This window comes from Mus musculus, chromosome 6 (genome assembly GCF_000001635.26).
Source record: "Mus musculus strain C57BL/6J chromosome 6, GRCm38.p6 C57BL/6J".
NCBI classification, from domain to species: domain Eukaryota; kingdom Metazoa; phylum Chordata; class Mammalia; order Rodentia; family Muridae; genus Mus; species Mus musculus.
The window spans coordinates 85,805,099-85,824,487 of NC_000072.6; the positions used below are offsets into that span (position 1 = coordinate 85,805,099).

General features: G+C 44.7%; 2 protein-coding genes across 2 annotated transcripts; both read right to left on the reverse strand.

Moving 5' to 3' along the window:
• Positions 1-2,945: 2,945 nt before the first annotated feature.
• On the reverse strand, positions 2,946-4,779 carry Nat8f6 (N-acetyltransferase 8 (GCN5-related) family member 6). Its single transcript, NM_001201389.1, has 3 exons — positions 4,721-4,779; positions 4,503-4,629; positions 2,946-4,139 (listed from the first exon to the last, which is right to left on the reverse strand). Exon 3 carries the CDS (start codon positions 4,065-4,067, stop codon positions 3,387-3,389), a length of 681 nt encoding a protein of 226 aa, NP_001188318.1. The 5' UTR covers positions 4,068-4,139; positions 4,503-4,629; positions 4,721-4,779; the 3' UTR covers positions 2,946-3,386.
• Positions 4,780-12,119: 7,340 nt separating this feature from the next.
• On the reverse strand, positions 12,120-15,874 carry Nat8f5 (N-acetyltransferase 8 (GCN5-related) family member 5). Its single transcript, NM_023493.2, has 3 exons — positions 15,809-15,874; positions 15,527-15,613; positions 12,120-12,952 (listed from the first exon to the last, which is right to left on the reverse strand). The coding sequence occupies exon 3, from the start codon at positions 12,876-12,878 to the stop codon at positions 12,195-12,197; it is 684 nt and encodes a 227-aa protein (NP_075982.2). The 5' UTR covers positions 12,879-12,952; positions 15,527-15,613; positions 15,809-15,874; the 3' UTR covers positions 12,120-12,194.
• Positions 15,875-19,389: the final 3,515 nt, after the last annotated feature.

Genomic DNA, 19,389 nt, shown 5'->3' on the forward strand with positions numbered 1-19,389 from the left:
AATGTTATCAACCATAAAGGGAGAGAAAAGACCCCCATGCTGCACCCGCCCCCCCCCCATTGAAGAATATAATTGCAACACAGGTAACCAACAGAAGATCTATATGCAGGGTACATAAAAAGCTTATATGAATCAACCTCCAAAACTGGTAATATAAAAAGGAGCTAAATAGTGGGCACAGGCAATTTCACAGAACGACGAACATCCAGATCCTAACTATGGAAGTTATCCTGCATTGGAAAATGCATACTAAAAATAAAAGACCCTTTTGTGCTCAGTGGATTGGCAAGTCTGGCACACCAGAGTTGTCCAGGAAAGGGGCTTAAGTGGAATCCAAGTGCATCTTGAAGAGATTTGTGTTCACTGAACAACTGAGTCTCAAGGATGCACCCCACTGCCCTTCCAGGAAGGCTAAAGGCAGCAGCTTCCTAACATTGCAAAGGGCAGGGACAACTCGCCTCCTTTCACAGGACAATAGGTAATGACAAGTTATATAGTCACAAAAGCACTCTAGGCAAACTCACCAACACTCCAGCTATGTCTGCATGCCTCAGGGTAAAGCCATGCACACCTCAGTGTCCAATGGAAAGGACGCTGTGCTACTCACAGTCATTCCCACTCCCTTCTCAGAATGTCCTCATACCATGCACTATTTGAGTGCCGCAGGTGCCATCTTTGCCAAGCTATCCCCTCCTGAAGGAGCCACAGGTTTTGGATTTTATCCAAGTTGAGGCTTCTCCTTCCTGTTTCTTAGTTCCCTCAGCCAAGAGCACACTCTCCTGATTCTGCTCACCTCTGTGAGGCAGGGTTGCTGGTAGCAGCCTGTGCCCCTCCCTCCTTCACACAGAGCCGAGCTAAGATGCAATGGAGAGGGGACATTAGCTGTTAATAGAAGAGCCTCACCTTAACCTTCTCCTGCAGTGTGTTTGATTAACCTGAGCTCTGGGTAGATGCCTGCAGAAGCCTTAGCCCACTGTTTTGTCTAGTCAGGCTAATTTTAAAGTTCTACCCTTCTACCTGGCCACAAATCTCTGCTAGCTCTACAACTGTTCCTAAAACAAACTTGCTTTAACAATGTGCACATTAGCTTTTTCTTTTTTTAAAGATAACATCTCACAGTGTTGCTAAAGCTGTCTGGCTATCCTTGACCTAGAATTACAACCATGTCCAGCCATACTGGTAAAGTTTAATCTGGGTCCTGTCTACTGAATACATCCACATTGATTTTGTTCAAAAGATTAACCAGGGCTAGAGAGAGAGCTCAGCAATGAAGAACTCTTGTTACCCTTCTAGAGAACCTGGGTTCAATTCCCAGCACCCCAAATGATGGCTTACAACAGTTCCAGGAGATCTGACACCCTATTCTTACCTTCTTTTGACACAAATCCCCCAAGTTCATGGGTTTGCTTGACTTTCTGCCCATCCCAATTCTGTTAGAAGTAACCCTACCATTCTTACCTGAAGATTTGGGGTTCCTAAGACAAGTGCTAAACAGCACGTGTTTCTCCACTGCAGAGCAGGGTGTCAAACTGGCCAAGAATATCCCGGAGCCTCTGGCATCAGTGGAGCTGTTTAGAAAGGTACATTCTACTTTCCTGAGGCTATGTGACTGCAGGAGGCAGAGCAGCAGTTCCCCATAGAACTCATGCAGGGGCTGGGCAGCTGAGCCAGTAAAGTGACCCCCCAAGCCCTCAGATTTCCAGAACCCACATAGAAAAGCTGGGTGTTGGGGCTTTTGTTTGTAATCCTCGCAATGGGGAATCAAGATAAATGGATCCTGGGGCTACCTGGCCAGCCAGTTCGTGCCAGTGAGAAACTGTGTCAAAAAACATTTGAGGTTGAGTTCTGACATATTTGCACAAGCTCACACACACACACACACACACACACACACACACACACACACACGAACACGCACACAAAAAAGAGAGCACACATATTCACATGCATGCATGTGACTCCATGGACAGCATTGCTCTCTTTAACTACTTGTGAACTTCAGAGTTTTAGACATAGCTATAGGCTTCTTTCATTTTCCCATTACTGGGAGAAAACACTTTCAGGCTTTAAAGTTAACCATTTTTTTAAAATTATTATTATTAAGATAGGGCTTCATTATGTAGCTCTTGCTGGCCTAGATTTTGCTATGTAGATGAGTCTGGTTTTGGAACTCACAGATAGCCTCCTGCCTCACCTCTGCCTTCTGAGTGCTGGGATTAAAAGCATGCAGATGCTTGGGGTTAATAACTATTTTAAAATACACAAAAAAACAGTTGGTGTCATTTGATAACATTTGCACTACTATTATGATATTGTCACGACCCTAAGACATCAAGGCTTACAGGAGCACATTCAGGCCAGAGGCACTTAGGGAAATGAGGAATCACAGGGCAATGTGGACAGGATGGAGCTGTGTCCCAGGGCTGATGTATGGGAGCCTTGCTAATCCTATAGCTTTTCTTGACTACGGGAACACTCCATGTTCAGCCTATCTTAAGACATGCATGCTGCTCCACGAGGTCGAGTCCAATCAGTTGCCAAAGGGTGTAAATAATTTCTAAAACACCCTGTGGCTCACCTCCACCCACTGTCCTAACCTTGTGCTGCCTGGCTAGTCACAGGGCCATAGCCAGTCCCTTGGTTCTGGGACTTCAGTCCCTCTAAAGCAGAGGTAGGTGAGATTCCAACCAAGTCTTAGTTCTGCATGTGACACCTTCAGGGTTTGGGAAAGACCTTCACTTCCTTAGCTTCTGCTTTTGTAACTCTACAAAAACCTGGAGCCCTGCCTGAGCCAGACTGATAGAGTGAGGTAATATGCTTCTGCCAACCCAAGGTGTCCTGAGACCCTGACAGCTGGCCTGCCAAGCTCAGTAGATGACCCAAAGATTCACAAGCTAAGTAAAATTTTACTATTTTGTGTTAGTGTTTTTTTTTCTTTTCATTCCTTTTTTTTTAATTAGGTATTTTTCTCATTTACATTTCCAATGCTATCCCAAAAGTCCCCCATACCCTTCACCCCTACCCCCCTACCCACCCACTCCCACCTTTTGGCCCTGGCATTTCCCTGTACTGGGGCATATAAAGTTTGCAAGTCCAATGGGCCTCCGAGTAGGCCATCTTTTGATACATATCCAGCTAGAGTCAAGAGCTCCAGGGTACTGGTTAGTTCATATTGTGTTACTTTTTATACATGGCGTTATGTTAGCTAAAGAATACCTCAGAAAGCCTAGATAACACAGAGTAACCATTGCCCCAAGCCCACCCACAAAACACTTACTCAGATGTGCTTGAGAGTGAGGGTTAGTGGTTTGCACCTGAAGTAGCTGGGTCTGCTTGTTACTATTACAGAAGCAATCAGATCCTGATTGACGGCCAGAGGAGAGAGATCACAGGTCCCCTTCCCGAGAAGTGAGGCTATACTTTAAGTTTATCATTGGAGATTTCCTTAGTCTGGACAAATAGGTGTAGAAGGTCTCGCCAGTCTTCTGGAAGCCCATGCCCTGGTAGAGAGCCAGGGCTGCGTACTGCAGCATGCTGGTGGAAAGGACAACTTCACTGAAGCCCTGCATCTGTGCAAATTGGAGGACAGTCCTGACCATAGCTTTCCCTAGGCCTTCTCTTCGGTGCTGCAATGACACAGAGAGGTGAAGTAGCTGCAGTTGCTTCTTCTGCAGGAGGGGGTCCTTCACTGGCCGAGCAGCCACCATGCCCACTGTCTGACCTCTAGACTCAGCTACCCAGAAGCAGGAGGAGTGAGAACTCAGGTAGGTTCTGGTGATGTCAGCCATGTCTGTGTGCAAACAGTTCATCACATGCTTTTCCCATGTGTATTTTGCAAGGAACCACAGGGAAAGAAAGAGGGTAAGGATGGACAGAAGAACCAGAAGCCAGGAGCCTGAGGCCAGGAATAGAGTAAGAGGGACCCCGAGTAAGAGCAGGAGGGTTCGGGGCAGCAGCAGCATGTGGCGAAAGGTAGCGGGGATGTGCTCCTCCATGCCTCTGCGGAACAAATCCACCACACTCCTGTGGTCGCTGTCCTGGTATTTTCGGATATGATAAGGAGCCATGGGAGACTTCGGAGGCTAAGATCTCAAAGACCAAAGACACAGCTGCTTCTGACTGTAGGTTTCCCTGTAACCCTGCTGAAGAGAAAAGAAACCATGCAAGTCCCCAACTAAGTTCCCAGCTTGCCATTAACCTATTCAACATGTGTCTGTGTGTGTCTGTGTGTGTACATGCACATGTGACCTAAGAGGAAACCATTAACAGAGAGAATGTATAAAGCCAGACACACTGGTTGGAATGTTATTTTCTCTGACTGTCTGGAAGTGAGACATTGGGCACATCACTTAATCTCTCTGGACCTATATCTTCACCTGCAGAACATGATAAAGAAACAATTGCCTTCTAGACTCCCCTTGAAGTACTGGCGGCCCCCTTCTCTTCCACCCTCCTGGCCCCATTACTGGCTCTCTAAATTTCATGGAGCATTGAGATAGTACCTTGAGGCCACCAGTCTTCATGCCCAGCTCCTTTGATCTCTTTCTCTAGAGTATATACATTGCAAATGCAGGATTTCCAAGATCAAGTTTCAACAAAGCCATTTCCCATCAGCTCTGAACATTTAGACTTTTGAGAAAACATGAACAAGAAGGTCCTGTTACAGGAGACAAATGCAGAGACACCCCCCAACCCCAACCTTGCCCCCAAACATACTCACCTAGTTGCTCAGAGCTCAGGGTCCAAATCAGCCTTAGTGCTGTGCTTGTGACTGATTGTGAGGCTAATCAGTGGCCTGTTATTTATTGAGGTAGCAGACTTGGTAGAAACCTCATTGGCTGAAAGCTGGATGTTTGATAATTATAAACCACAGAGCCAAGTAGATGGGCCGTGGAGAGGGACATTCAGGTGTAGTCAACTTCGTGACCACCACAGAATGAACCTGGAAGGGAATCAGGATCTGAGATGGCTCAGGGGTCCTTAATCTCATGATGGAATGCAGGCACCTCACCTCCTTGTCCCTTCCCGGGTGCAGTGGCTCTCTCCCAGCACTCTTATCCCTCTCTGAGGCTCTCTGCTCCCTGCTCCTCTCCCATGAGCTCACTTGTCATCACAAGCAGGAGTTACACCTACTGTCTCAAGTGCAGGAGCCTTCATTTGTGGACTTCTCCCTGCCCAGGCTGCACTTGCCTCCTTTTCTAATGGCTCCTGGTGGTCTTTGCTGACTTCTCCATCCCTGCCTCAAACATGTGTTGATGAAAATACCATGGTGCATTAGTCTTCTTAGGCCCCAGACTTAGAGAAACACCCTTGTATGTTAAAATGTCCCCATGGAAGAGACCCACTTATGCCCCTCAGCTTGTGGCTTTCTGCCTAGGGTGAAGCCAGTATTTGTAGGATTCATCTGTGTGTGTGCTGGGGGAGAGGGGTGTAGACTAAACTAGGAGTGCCCCACCCGTCACTATTCACAGAGATAGATGGACAAGCAGAGGCTTATTCTCCAAATACAATCCAGTTTGGTGGGGAATCTAAGGGCACTGCAATAAATATGTGTTACCGCACACAGGTCCCACTTTCCAGTGGCTGGCCCAAATAAAGGAGAAGACTTATGTAACATCCTTACATAACCTCTCTTGGCAACAAAGACAGAAATGGAGAGGGAGCACAGGTTAGCAGACAGAGCAGCACCATTCCCACAGTGAACTAGGCAGAGACGGTTCAAGATTGTGGGGACCTTTTGGCAAGATGCAATTCTAGTTTAGTCTTCAGTGAGTATTGCTAGTTTTGGGGCACACACCCTCCAGATCTCTCCTGTGTGACCAAGCAGCCTCCTTTGGTGACTTATGCATCAGGGGAGGGTCTGACTGAAGTGAGCCTGGGCAGATGAAGATAACCCACACATCATCTCTGCAATTTACCAACACATCTGTGTCCTTGTGCGTGGTTCAGTGGAATGGAGGATTTTCACAGAGATGCAGGCTGAGGATGGGCTTTAGGGCCTGTCTGTCCTCAGCCCTTGCAGTCTGGCCCTCAGCCTCACTTTCCAGCCGGAAGCTTCCAGGCAAACTCCTTCCAGATTGGACAGAATCCATCTGGAAGAAGCTGGCCAACCAGGCTTCCCTGCCTCCGGGGAGGTGATAAATTCCTTCTGGCCTGAGTTTCTAATGGCCTGGAGTTGTTAATTAGTGTGGGGATAAGCTCCCTTGGGGGAGTGTGGGGTTTCTAAGCATAGCAGAGAGAGTGCAAAGGTCCTGTGCTTTCTTGATGCTGAGAGCAGCCCCACCCTCCACTCTGCTGATTTCTGAACTCACAGTTCATAGTTTCAGGTTGTCACACCCCCTAACTCCAGGCAGATTCCACATCTCTAGTGAAGTTGCTGGTTTGTCTGTGACAACTTTCTGGGTTCATTTTCTTTGTTGTGATTCTCCTCAAAAGCTGTGATATTAAAAAACCTGATCCTATTTGATTGATTGCTGGTTCTGAGTCCAAAAATGGGTTATTTTTTTCATCCTGAAATAGTGGGTCCAATGAGAAGGCCGAGTGTTGGTTGAACAGCAAGGTTGACTTGCATTCTTGGCCAAAAGCAGAAGTAGAAGATACTCCCAAGTCTACTTCTCTATCCACTGGTGATCTGTATAAAATACAACTGAAAGGAAGGATAGACTAGAGAAGACATGGGAATTCATGTCTTCTTGGGGAGTGAGTAGAGATTTTCCCAGAATTCACACACCACATCTGTCCCTTTTTTATAGTTCTTTCTTTTTCTCATTATGCAATGATATATGTTTTGGGGTGGATAGGGTGTTATCAGAATGCAGGTACTTTACAATGAAGTTATAGATGTCTGCTGGACACCCTGGCAGACTTTTAATTCCAAGCAGGATCCAACATCTGTTAACGTATAAGCTCTCTCAGAGAGTTTAGTTTTCTCAGGGGGTCGATTATTCTGGAAATGAACATGTAGATTTAGACAAGACCCTAGAAAAGCTCTTTTGTTTCCAGTAGTGACAAGAGAAAAATTCTCCCATAGTCTTGGTGTTGGGCTCCTGTTACAGTTTAGATCTGGACAGTCCTGCACTGAAACAAGGTCTTGGGAGGTGGTGGGTACTTTAGAAGGTGACACTTCTTAGGAATCTCCATCATTAGAGGATGTGCTAGAAGACTATACCAGATCCAGTTTGGATTGATGGTGACAGAACTGGTGGCTGCAGAAACCGCTCTGCTGGTAGAGCATTGACTGCTTGTTCATAGGACTTGGGTCCAATCTCTAGAACCTACATGGTGGCTTTGAACATTGTCACTTTCCCCTAACGTTCTTCCTATCAGACTCCTGGGAAGTATTTCTGACCAAGGGACAATAGCACCTGTTTTTCTTCTTTAGTGTCTATTTTGACAGGAGGTGGGAACAGCTGCTTAGGCAACTGTCGTCCTCCAGCTAGCCCACGGTTGCTTTGTCTGCAGCATAGCTGGGGTCTAGGCTTCAGGGTATATACAGTATGGTTCCACCGTAGGTGGAAAGAACACCTTCCCAGAGGCCACTCATTTGAGACAAATGTTTGCTCTGGACCTTCAGGTCAGTCTGCAGTGTATGTCCTACCTGTGAAGGTGCTCCAGGGCCTTCGAGAACCCTCAGGGCTACAACAACCTGTGCCAAGCCTCTTCCTGGAAAGCCCTTCCCACCATACCTCCTTAGGGAGAATCCATTCACCCCAGGCCCCACCTGTCACTTCTCTTTCTGTGTTGAATGCCCTCAGTGCTATGGATGCAGCTTTGTTTGAATTCTACTCAGTGAAGCCCCAGTCAGATAAAATATAGAAGTTACAATCAGACAACAGTTCAACCCCCCCTGTCTGCTTTTAGTGTATAGCTTCATCTCTCTGCCTTCTGCTCATATTTTTGCAGGTGGGGTCAAAGTGGTGGTCCCAGTGGGGCTGGGCACTCTCACAGGATCCATAAGAACACTGCACCCACAGCTTGCTCTCTCTAATCTTGGTGACCATAGATATGAATTTAGATTCTTCTAAATTATTCTCTGCTTTACAGAGATGAAAACTATAGACTGTAATTTCAATTTTTCACAATGTAAAACTTTGTAATGTTTTGTCCATTGACAATGCTTTGGCTACTGACACTTATCAGGGGCTAAACATATTCATAAGAGCAGTGGTTTTCTATTTGATTGATACTTTGGAATTATATAACCTTGTCTGGACTGTGTACAGCCTTTTTGATGATGCATCTGATTTTAGACATACACAGTATATTATGTAATTAGAGCGTTCTCTTTAAAAGTTTACTTATGATCTTGTATCCCAGATCTCTCAGAGACCAGTCCAAGCAGGAGAGCTCAAAGGCTGCAGAATCAACAGAGATTCTTGGACAGGGTCCCCTCGGGCCTTCATCCTCAGCCAGGAGGCAGAGCTGAGACCCAGACCTCTGTGCACCTTCCTTGCCAGAGGAGAGCTTGCCTGCAGAGAGTGCTCTGACCACTAGGAATCAGGAGAGAGTTGGGCTCCCAGGAGTGCTGACAAAGCTAACAGAATCACAGAAGGAATGAGCTCCAGAGACAGCTAGAACATCTAACACCAGAGAATACAAGATGGTGAAAGGCAAATGTAAGAATCTTACTAGCAGAAATCAAGACCACTTGGTATCATTGGAACCTAGTACACCCACCACAGCAAGTCCTGGATACCCCAACACACCCAAAAAGCAAGCTTTGGAATTAAAGTTATATCTCATGATGCTGGTAGAGGAATTTAAGACGGGCATTAATAACTCACTTAAAGAAATAAAGGAGAACACTGCTAAACAGGTAGAAGTACTTAAAGAGGAAACACAAAAATCCTTTAAAGAATTACAGGAAAACACAACCAAACAAGTGATAGAATTGAACAAAACCATCCAAGATCTAAAAATGGAAGTAGAAACAATAAAGAAAACCCAAAGGGAGACAACTCTGGAGATAGAAATCCTAGGAAAGAAAACAGGAACCATAGATGTGTGAGCATCAGCAACAGAATACAAGAGATGGAAGAGAGAATCTCAGGTGCAGAAGATTCCATAGGGAACATGGACACAACAATCAAAGAAAATGCAAAATGCAAAAAGATCCTAACTCAAAACATCCAGGAAATCAAGGACACAATGAGAAGAGCAAACCCAAGGATAATAGGTATAGATGAGAATGAAGATTTTCACCTTAAAGGGTCAGTAAATATCTTCAACAAAATTATAAAAGAAAACTTCCCTAACCTAAGGAAAGAGATGCCCATAAACATACAAGAAGCCTACAGAACTCCAAATAGATTGGACCAGAAAAGAAATTCCTCCTGACACATAATAATCAGAACAACAAATGTACTAAATAAAGATAGAATATTAAAAGCAGTAAGGGAAAAAGGTCAAGTAACATATAAAGGCAGACTTATTAGAATTACACCAGACTTCTCACCAGAGACTATGAAAGCCAGAAGATCCTGGACAGATGTTATACAGATCCTAAGAGAACACAAATGCCAGCCAGGCTACTATACCCAGCCAAACTCTCAATTACCATAGATGGAGAAACCAAAGTATTCCATGACAAAACCAAATTCACAGAATATCTTTCCACGAATCCAGCCCTTCAAAGGATAATAAATCCAAAACTCCAACACAAGGAAAGAAATTATGCCCTAGAAAAAGCAAGAAAGGAATTCTTCAACAAACCTAAAAGAAGACAGCCATAATAAGAACAGAATCCCAACTCTAACAACAAAAATAACAGGAAGCAACAATTACTTTCCCTTAATATCTCTTAATATCAATGGACTTAATTCCTCAATAAAAAGACATAGACTAACAGACTGGCAACATAAATAGGACCCAACATTTTGCTGCATAAAGGAAACCCACCTCAGGAGCAAAGACAGACACTACCTCAGAGTAAAAGGCCAGAAAACAATTTTCCAAGCAAATGGTCCGAAGAAACAAGCTGGAGTAGCCATTCTAATATCGAAAAAAATCAACTTCCAAACCAGAGTCATCAAAAAAGACAAGGAGGGACACTTCATGCTCATCAAAGGGAAAATCTTCCAAGATGAACTCTCAATTCTGAATGTCTATGCTCCAAATGGAAGGACATCCACATTCATTAAAGAAACTATAGTAAGGCTCAAAGCACACTTTGCACCACACACAATAATAGTGGAAGACTTCAACACCCCACTCCCATCAATGGACAAATCCTGGAAACAGAAACTAAACAGAGAATAATGAAACTAACAGAAGTTATGAAACAAATGGATTTAACAGATACAATTTGCAAAACACATGAAATTCAAGAAGAAGGAAGACCAAAGTGTGGATACATTGTTCCTTCTTAGAATGGGGAACAAAATACCCATGGAAGGAGTTACAGAGACAAAGTTCAGAGCTGAGATGGAAGGAAGGACCACTCAGAGACTGCCCCAACTGGAGATCCATCCTATAAACAACCACCAAACCCAGACACTTGCATATGCCAGGAAGATTTTGCTTACAGGACCCTTATATCTCTTGTGAGGCTATGCCAGTGCCTGGCAAATATAGAAGGAGATGCTTACAGTCATCTATTGGATGGAACACTGGGCCCCCAATGAAGGAGCTAGAGAAAGTACCCAAGGAGCTGAAGGGGTCTGCAGCCAGGAGGAACAACAGTATGAAGTAACCAATACCCCCAGAGCTCATGTCTCTAGCTGCATATGTAGCAGAGGATGGCCTAGTTGGCCATCAATGGGATTAGAGGCCCTTGGCCTTGTGAAGATTATATGCCCCAGTACAGGGGAATGCCAGGGCCAGGAAGCAGGAGTGGGTGGGTTGGGGAGCAGGGTGGGGGAAGGAGACTTTTGGGGTAGCATTTGAAATGTAAATGAAGAAAATATCTAATAAAAAAAAGTTCACTTACATAACATAGTTTGCCTTACTATACATGTATCCAAAACCACTAGGCTGAATTCTCTCTCTCTCTCTCTCTCTCTCTCTCCCTCTCCCTCTCCCTCTCCCTCTCCCTCTCCCTCTCCCTCTCCCTCTCTCTCTCTCTCTCTCTCTCTCTCTCTCTCTGATTTTATTTCTTTATTTGATATATATGATGAGTACACTGTAGCTGTCTTCAGACACACCAGGAGAGGGCATTGGATCCATTACAGATGGTTGTGAGCCACCATATGGTTGCTGGGAATTTAATTCAAGACCTCTGGAAGAGCAGTCAGTGCTCTTAACCTCTGAGCCATCTCTCCAGCCTGACACCTTCTCTCTTATACAGGATATATCTCAGAATATAGCACAATGGAATATATCCACAAAAGTGGAGCCATTAACAAATGTTAGTGGTACTGGAATCTATTGCAGCACTTAGAATGAGGTATACGTTCATCTCAATGGGAGTGGGGGTCTTAGGTTGCCACATATATTGTTAGGATGGGACATACATGAGGAGTACATGTCAGTGAGGGTCCCAGATTGCTAAGGGCATTGTTAGAAGGAAGATGTGTATATAGTCCAAACCAAGTGAAGTCTTACGTTGCTAAGCTGTTCTCTCTGCATATTGCATCAATGGAAATGAGCATAGAACAACCTGTCATGATTATCTTGGTGTTGGATGCCCCACTGATAGGACTGCTTTCAAAGACTTAAGAAACTGGTTGATTCAGCAGAGCCCTTACAGACAGAATGGGGCTTCAGTAGCTTGGCTGATGACCCTGGTAGGACCTGATCTTTACATGATAGAAGAGGTGTTGGTGGGTCTGAATGATTTAATCAGGCATGTAAATGGGATTCATAAAGACATCAAGGAAAGGGAAATCAGATAAAAGGCTCTGTCTTGATCAGTTGAAAACAAACACGGAAGGACTTGTGTTAAGTTGGAACATGTAAGGAAAAGATTGGCCAAAAAGAAGCTATGATTGTGAGCTTCTGGAAGGCCTTCAAGCTGTAGCCTGGCAAGTAGCTCACAACAGCCATGCTCAGTTTAATAAGAGTAGAGATGCAAAGTAGCCCCCGGAAAGGATCTCAAAGATGAAACAAATGTCTCATGGAGAAGGGCTGTGCACTGTAGAGGTCAACTTTGTCACCCTAACATTGTCAAGTAGTAATCCGGTGAGCATGAAAAATATGCTTTTATTATTTATTACAGTACAGTAATTGGAACCTGATCTATATGGTAAGAAATAAGATTATAGTTCATGTTTCTGAGTAGAAGGGAAAGAATATGTGAAATGAATTATAGAAAATGTAATTAACCATTTGATAATGCTGATCTCTGAGTATTTTCCTGTCCTTTGGAATCCCATAGCCTCATAGAGGGTTATAGCACTTTGTTGTATGACACTGGTCTCAAGAACAACATCACTGTAGCCCTGGTCTCGTGCAAACTGGAAGACAGTTCTGACCAGTGCTTTTGCTATCCCCTGTCCTCGATGTTGTGAGGACACAGACAGGTGAAACAGCTGCATCTGCTTCCTCCCTAATGGAGGATCCTTGACTGGCAGACCACCCACTGTGCCCACCACCAGCCCTCCAGACTCAGCCACCCAGAAGGAGCCATGTGCATTCAGGTAAGACCTGGTGATGTCAGCCATGTCTGTCTGCAAACACTGGGCCACATAGTCCTTGAAGGGCTGTCCGGCAAGGAGCCGCAGGAGTAGGAGCAGAAAGAAGATACATATAACAGCCAGTAGCCAGGAGCCAAACACCAGGACTATGGTTAGAGGCATCACAAATAAAAACAGGAGGGTTTGGGGCAGCAGCAGCGTGTAGCGGAAGGCAGCAGGGATGTGCTCCATCATGCCCCTGGAGAACAAGCCCACAACCAGTTTATAGTCCCTCTCCTGGTACTGGCGGATCTGATAAGGAGCCATGGGGAGACTTGTGGGTTTCAAATATCAGCAATCACAAGAGAAAGCTAGACCGTTCTTCACGATTTCCTTGAGTCCTGCAGGAGAGAGAGGAAACCACATGAGTTCCCTGTACCCCCTCCACCCTGCCCAAATCCTCTCAAGAGCTGTGTAAACTTTGTGTCTTCTTGTATCACTCAAGAGATCACAGAATACCACTGAGAAGAAGCTCCTGTCAGGAACACCTGATCCATCCCCGGGTTCTAGCCACGTGACCCTGAACATGTCACTTTGACTCTCTGAGCCTGTGTGTGTTTATCATAGAACATGGAAAATAACACCTGGCTTCTAGGTTGCTTTCAGGATTCACTGGTGATCTGTATGCAGCAGAGATGTGATTTGGCCCTTTCCCAATGCCCTCCTAACCCAGGAAACTGGTCATCTGATATTTTGATACCTTAAAGTAGCCTCCCCCAGCCTTGAGCAGGCTGACTCAGTCCTATGCTGCCACTGTGAATGAGACCACCTAGGGTGGAGTCTTCCGACCTAGCTGGTTCTATTGTTCTGTCACCTTTGCTGTTCTTCTCCAAGACCCTGCTACCTGCTGAGAGGCTGAAATTCCTGAGAAATTCCTGAGCTAGCTGACAACCTGGTGACTGACAACTTACTGCCAACAAGTGCTGTCAGACTTATTTCTAACAGGCTGGTGACAAGGCATCAAGAGTGGATCAGTGGGGGATGGGCTTTCCCCCTTTATAAGCACAGACTCTTAATAAACATTGAGCCTTGATCAGAATTTGTCTTGGTCTCCTTTTTCTCTCGCCGTCTATTTTCCATATAGCCCCAGCCTACTTGTCAGGAAGAACCCACAGTTTGGCACCTGAACGTGGGATCTGACTACAGCAGGATTGACTGAAGGAACTCTGTCTTAGGTGGAGCTCCACAAGAAGGGAAAAGTAAGAAGACCGTATCTGGCACAGTAAGCAACATGTTGTATTCATTCATTCAGGCTTTAAACTTCATCTTTTTGAAATTATTGCTGTAGGTGTGAAAGGATACGGGCTAAGTTGGGACAGCATTGATCTGGCGCTGATTCCACTTAGGGGTTGACAGCGGAAAATGGGAATAGAAAATTCTAAACAGGCATTTGTCCACAGCCTTCAAGATCTGCTTCAGGCAAGAGGAGTATGTTTTGAAGAACAACTTGTTAGAAGATTTTTCAGATTAGATAGATTCTTGCTGCCCGTGGTTCAGAGGAGAAAACCATGGTTCAGAGAACCTGGGAGAGAACTGGAGAAGCTCTGAGAAACACCCAGGCAGATAATTTTATTTTCTGCCTCTGGGTGCTCATAAAAGATGCTATTGATGAAGCGACCTCGCAGGTGTCAGATAGTGCCCAGGAAGAGCTTGAAGAATCTCAGGAAGAACGCCTGTCAGGGAGGACTTTCTCAGAAAAGGGCCCTCTCATTAGAGATTCTAATGATGAGCTAACATTAGACAAAGAAGATCATTCAGAAAAAGGAGCCGCCAAATATGAGAAGGATTGGCCGCCTTGCCAACCTTCTGGTCCACCCATGGCCTCCACTATAGGAGATGCTACTCAAATGGACATGCAACTAAATAGATTAGAGTTTGAGATTAAGTTGCAGAAATTGACTAATGAGCTGCAGGAGCTAAAAAAAGGTGTCAAATACAGAGAAGAACAGCTATTCTGAAATGTACCAATGGCTAGAAAGAGCTGTGAGTCAGCTTGTGGGAAAGGGCAGGATAGATCTGATGTGCTAGCTTTTTCTGTAGTTGAGATAATTGACCAGCAAAACAATAGAGTCAGACAATATCAGACTTTGGAGTTCAAGGTGATAAAGGAGTTAAAAACAGCTGTGGCACAATATGGCCCTACAGCTCCTTTTACACGAGCGTTATTGGATACTGTCATGGAGTCAAATTTAACCCCCCAAGATTGGAAGACTCTATGTAAGGCTACTTTGTCAAGAAGAGATTTCTTACATTGGAGTTCTGAATGGCAAGAAGCCAGTAAGAAAACTGCCTCTTTGAATGTTCAGACAGGTAACCCAGAATGTGATATTAACATGCTTTTAGGAGAAGGTCAATATGAAAGTAATGCTAATCAAATTGGGTTTTTGATAAGTCCATTTTTGAACTTATCAGGGCAACCCCAGGAAGTGCAGGATTGGACCTCAGTTTCACTACCCACGCAGTAATAACGCTAGAAATGGGAGTTCAAACTCTGCCTACAGGAGTTTTTGGACCTCTACCAGCAGACGCTTGGGGATTTCTTTTCGGACAAAGCAGTTCTATTGTAAAAGGTCTGCACATTTATCCAGGTGTTAGAGATAATGATTATGAGGGAGAAATTAAAATTATGGCTGCTTTCCCTCATGGTATTTTCCCTCATGGTATGTGCTAATCAAAGAATTGCTCAACTTATCTTAGTTCCCTTGCATGTGCTACTGTCCAGATTTGTTAAGAGTGAGAGAGGACAGAGTGACTTTGGTTCCTCTGATGTGTACTGGGTTCAATCTGTTACTAATCAGAGACCTAATCTTAAATTAATAATTGAAGGGAAAAGCTTTGAAGGATTAATAGATACTGGAGCTGATGTAACAAGCATTAGAGGACAAGATTGGCCTTTGTCTGATATGCTTACTCACCTCCAAGGAATTGGTTGTTCCACACCTTAATATGGCACACTGGAAGGAGGATGTGGTGTCCCCAGCTACTGGTTTCTTCTTCAGGGTCTGTAGACAGCAGAATCCCATGTTCCCATGAAGAAGTTTCAGAAAACCCTCTTCTGACTTTTTGAGATGATGTAATCTGCCCAAAGGGCAAAAGGTCATCTCCCAACACGCCACCCTGAATCCCCAGAAAGGTTGTCAAGACTGCAGGTCCACAAGAGACCTCTCCCTCCCAGCCTCGACTCTCTATTCTCTCACCTGGTATCACAGAGCTGAAAGTCTTCAGGAAATCGTCAGCCTCCAAATGCCATCCAAAGAAAATCTGCTAGAACCTGACTGAGGGCTCAGGAGCAGACGCAGCCTGGCACCTCATTGGCTGGCTCCTGGGTAATCATAAACCAAAGGTCAAGGGCTGGGATATGATAGAGGAGTCTTTGCTCATTTGCTTTGTAATCACCATAGGATTAACGTGGAAGAGAAGCTGGCTTTGGGAAGACCCTCATAGGAAGACTGCCACCTCTCTTCCTGATCCCACCACATCACACACACACCTCTCGCTAGGCACATGTAGCCTTGCTGAGGTGCCCTGTGCTCCCCTATGCACATCTGCTGGATGAGCTGAAGGACTGTGGAACTCACTATTGGCTCACACATCCTGGGTAAGGGGCTGGTTTTCCATAATCAAAAGATGACCTACACTTCGGCCTTTCTCCCTGCCCAAGATGTACATATACATATAAAAATGGACCCTGGCAGCCGAATACTGCCTTCCTGCTTCTCCATCTCATCATTAGGCTCCAAGTGAGCCATAGTTGGGAGGTGGCTGCTAGGTTGCACATGTCCTTTCCATCACTATTGTGGCCATTTCCAGATGACAGGCTCAAGCGGGCCTAAGGGAGAGGTTGACAGAATACCAGAAGCTGTGCCCATGAGCTTCTGGAAGGCATTTGATCTCAATCATTGAGAAATGAAGATCCCCTTGCCCTAGTTTGATTTGTGTTGCTGTGATAAACACCGTGACCAAAGCCTATCTTGGGCTGGAAAAAGGTTTATTTGGGTTAGACATTCCATTCACAGTCCATCCGTGAGCGAGGCCAAGGCAGGAGTTACACTAGAGCAGGAACCTGGAGGCAGGAACTGAAGCACAGGGCATGGACAAATGTTGCTTAGTGGCTTGACCTCTGTGATATGCTCGGCTTCCTTTGTTATTCTTCTCAGGCCCACCTATTCAAGGGTGGCTGACAGGTACCCTGCCAGTGTTCAGGCAGGGAAGTGAACCCAGAAGAGATAAGAATGATTGATTTCACTAACATGGATCAGACGTAGGGAGTCTGATGCCAGACAGTTCACTGTCGGCATATTTAAAATACAGTACAACTTGGGGAAAAGTTTCCAGACAACAGTCTGTACCATTCCAGGTGCACAATAAAGCCTAAGATGTGACTACTTAGAAACTCCTTCCTATATGAAGTACATGTGGTCACAAAGGTGGGCTCTATAACTAAAGAGACTAGACTCTATTGTGGTCTCTGACCAAGATAACATAGAGATCAGCAAGCCATAAAGTACATGTGACATTTCCCCCAAGGATGGGTTCTCTTAACTGGGAGCTAGGGATAGAGTCTGGGATAAATATTCTTGGGAAGGGCAGCCTCTATAGCAAAAAGTGGGTAAGGTCTGGTGCTTCAGATAGCAATAAAGGTCACCAAATCATTAACAAGATCCACTCTTGGCTTTCTGGGCAGGAAAACAGGCAATTTAATCTTCTCTATGGAGGAGAATCTCCTGTGTGTTTAATATTCCTGGTTTTCTTAGTGACCCGTGGGCAAAAAGACCTTTGTGCTCCCAACACATGGCTGTCTGAGTCAGTGTTCTATTACTGTTAAGAAACACCACGACTCTGGCAAGAAAGAAAGGAAGTATTCTGAAAGAAAGTATTTCATCAGGTGCTTGTTTACAGTTTTAGAAGGTTAGTCCATGGACACTATGGTGGGAAGCAGACAGGCATGGCGCTGGAGCGGAGCTGAGAGCTTTATGTTCTGATTTGCAGGCAGTAGGACAAGAGATAGACTAGGCCTGTCACAAGCTTTTGGAGCCCTCCTCCCACCCCGTGACACACCTACTTAATCAAGGCCATACCTACTCCAATAAGGCCACACCTCCTAATCCTTCTCAAACTGTTCCACTCAATGGTAGTTAAGGATGCAAATATATGAGTCTATTGGGATCATTCTTATTCATACCACCACAGAATCATTTCTTACTGTTATTAGACATTGCTAATTTATATCTAGTGTCTCTTTAACCACTGAATCACTAGACCAAGTGAAGCTTTCTTGAAAGGGCCAGCAGTGAACCTTCAGAGCTCTTGTAAAAATTGTTTCTTCATATAGTACTAACATCGAGTATAATAAGAATTTGTGGAAAACATCTGGAAGAACTGGGAAAAACCGACACTAAGGGAATATAAATGATGGTACCTGTATGGGTAGAAAAAGAAGCTCTCAGGAGTTGTGTTCTTACAGAGGACATGAGTTCCTTGAACCTATGTCTTGGGTGGCCCACAACAGCCTGTGACCTCAGTTTCAATAAAGTGCATGTGCTCATGCTTATAAACATACATACATGCATACATACATACACACACATACACACATACATACACACACATACACACATACATACATACATACATACATACATACATACACACATACACACATACATACACACACATACACACACATACACACACATACACACACATACACACACATACACACACACACACACACACACACACACACACACACATTTTTAAAGTCTTTAAAGAACAGATGAACAAAGGCCAGTGAAGCACTACTGCCGTATCTGTGTGCCATGGGAAACCCTGGGAGCATTCCAATGGGTGAGGCAAAAGAGGGTTTAAGGTTCCCAGGGAGGATTACATAAGACAGTGAAACAGCAACTCTTGACCACAGCAATTAAAAAAGCAGCTCACAGATCAATAGTCACAAAGGCACCACTCCCATCTTAAACTGTCACTGGGCAGGTGACCTGGCAGAAGTGTCCACTGTACAGGCTATGGTGGCCTATGTGCAAGGGTGGTTCTAGCAAGAACTTTTGGCATTTCTTGCTTTAGGGCCTTGATATATTTCCCTTACAATCAACTGAATTTATTGATTTATTCATTGGCCAGGAAAATTGACTTAAATGATTTGGGTTTGGTTTTGGCAACATGTGCAGAGTAACTGGAGTGTCCTAGCACAGTTCAGCAGGGTAATGACATTCCCAACATTGAGATGGGACCTGGCTTCAGTGCCTGTCCTCAGTCCAGCCCTGGGTTTGGAAACTTTCAGCCAAACCCAGGACTCTAGGCTTGGACCAGGATATAAACCTGTCTGGAAGAAACTGCCTGAGCAGGCTTCTCTGCCTCTGGATAGGAGAGAAATACTTCATACCATGAGGATTATGATATGAATGTGAAGACAAGTGTGGGTGGGAAGAAACAGGGCTCCCCAAAACCACTTTTAGGGAGTTTGAAATTTCTGAGCATAGCAGGGAGAGGCAGTATTAGACATTGTGCTCAAGGGTGCTCAAGGCTCAGACGCTTCTGAGTGCTAATGTTCATGTTTATGGTAACATGAGCTAGCCTAACTTCAGCCAGATTCCACATCTCTGGTAAAGCTGATGATGTGCCTGCGTCAAACTTCTGGGTTAATTTTGTACATACTGAATTTTTTAGGTGTCTATGATTAAAAAGTTAAGCTCTTACTATCTTTTAGACATTTGACAACCGCTATGTGTCTGTCCTTTTACATCTTCAGAATTGTGGAGCC

Bases quoted from the DNA above. Each gene is read 5' to 3' on its own strand.
- Nat8f5 (NM_023493.2), bottom strand. From the start codon at position 12,878: ATGGCTCCTTATCAGATCCGCCAGTACCAGGAGAGGGACTATAAACTG.
- Nat8f6 (NM_001201389.1), bottom strand. From the start codon at position 4,067: ATGGCTCCTTATCATATCCGAAAATACCAGGACAGCGACCACAGGAGT.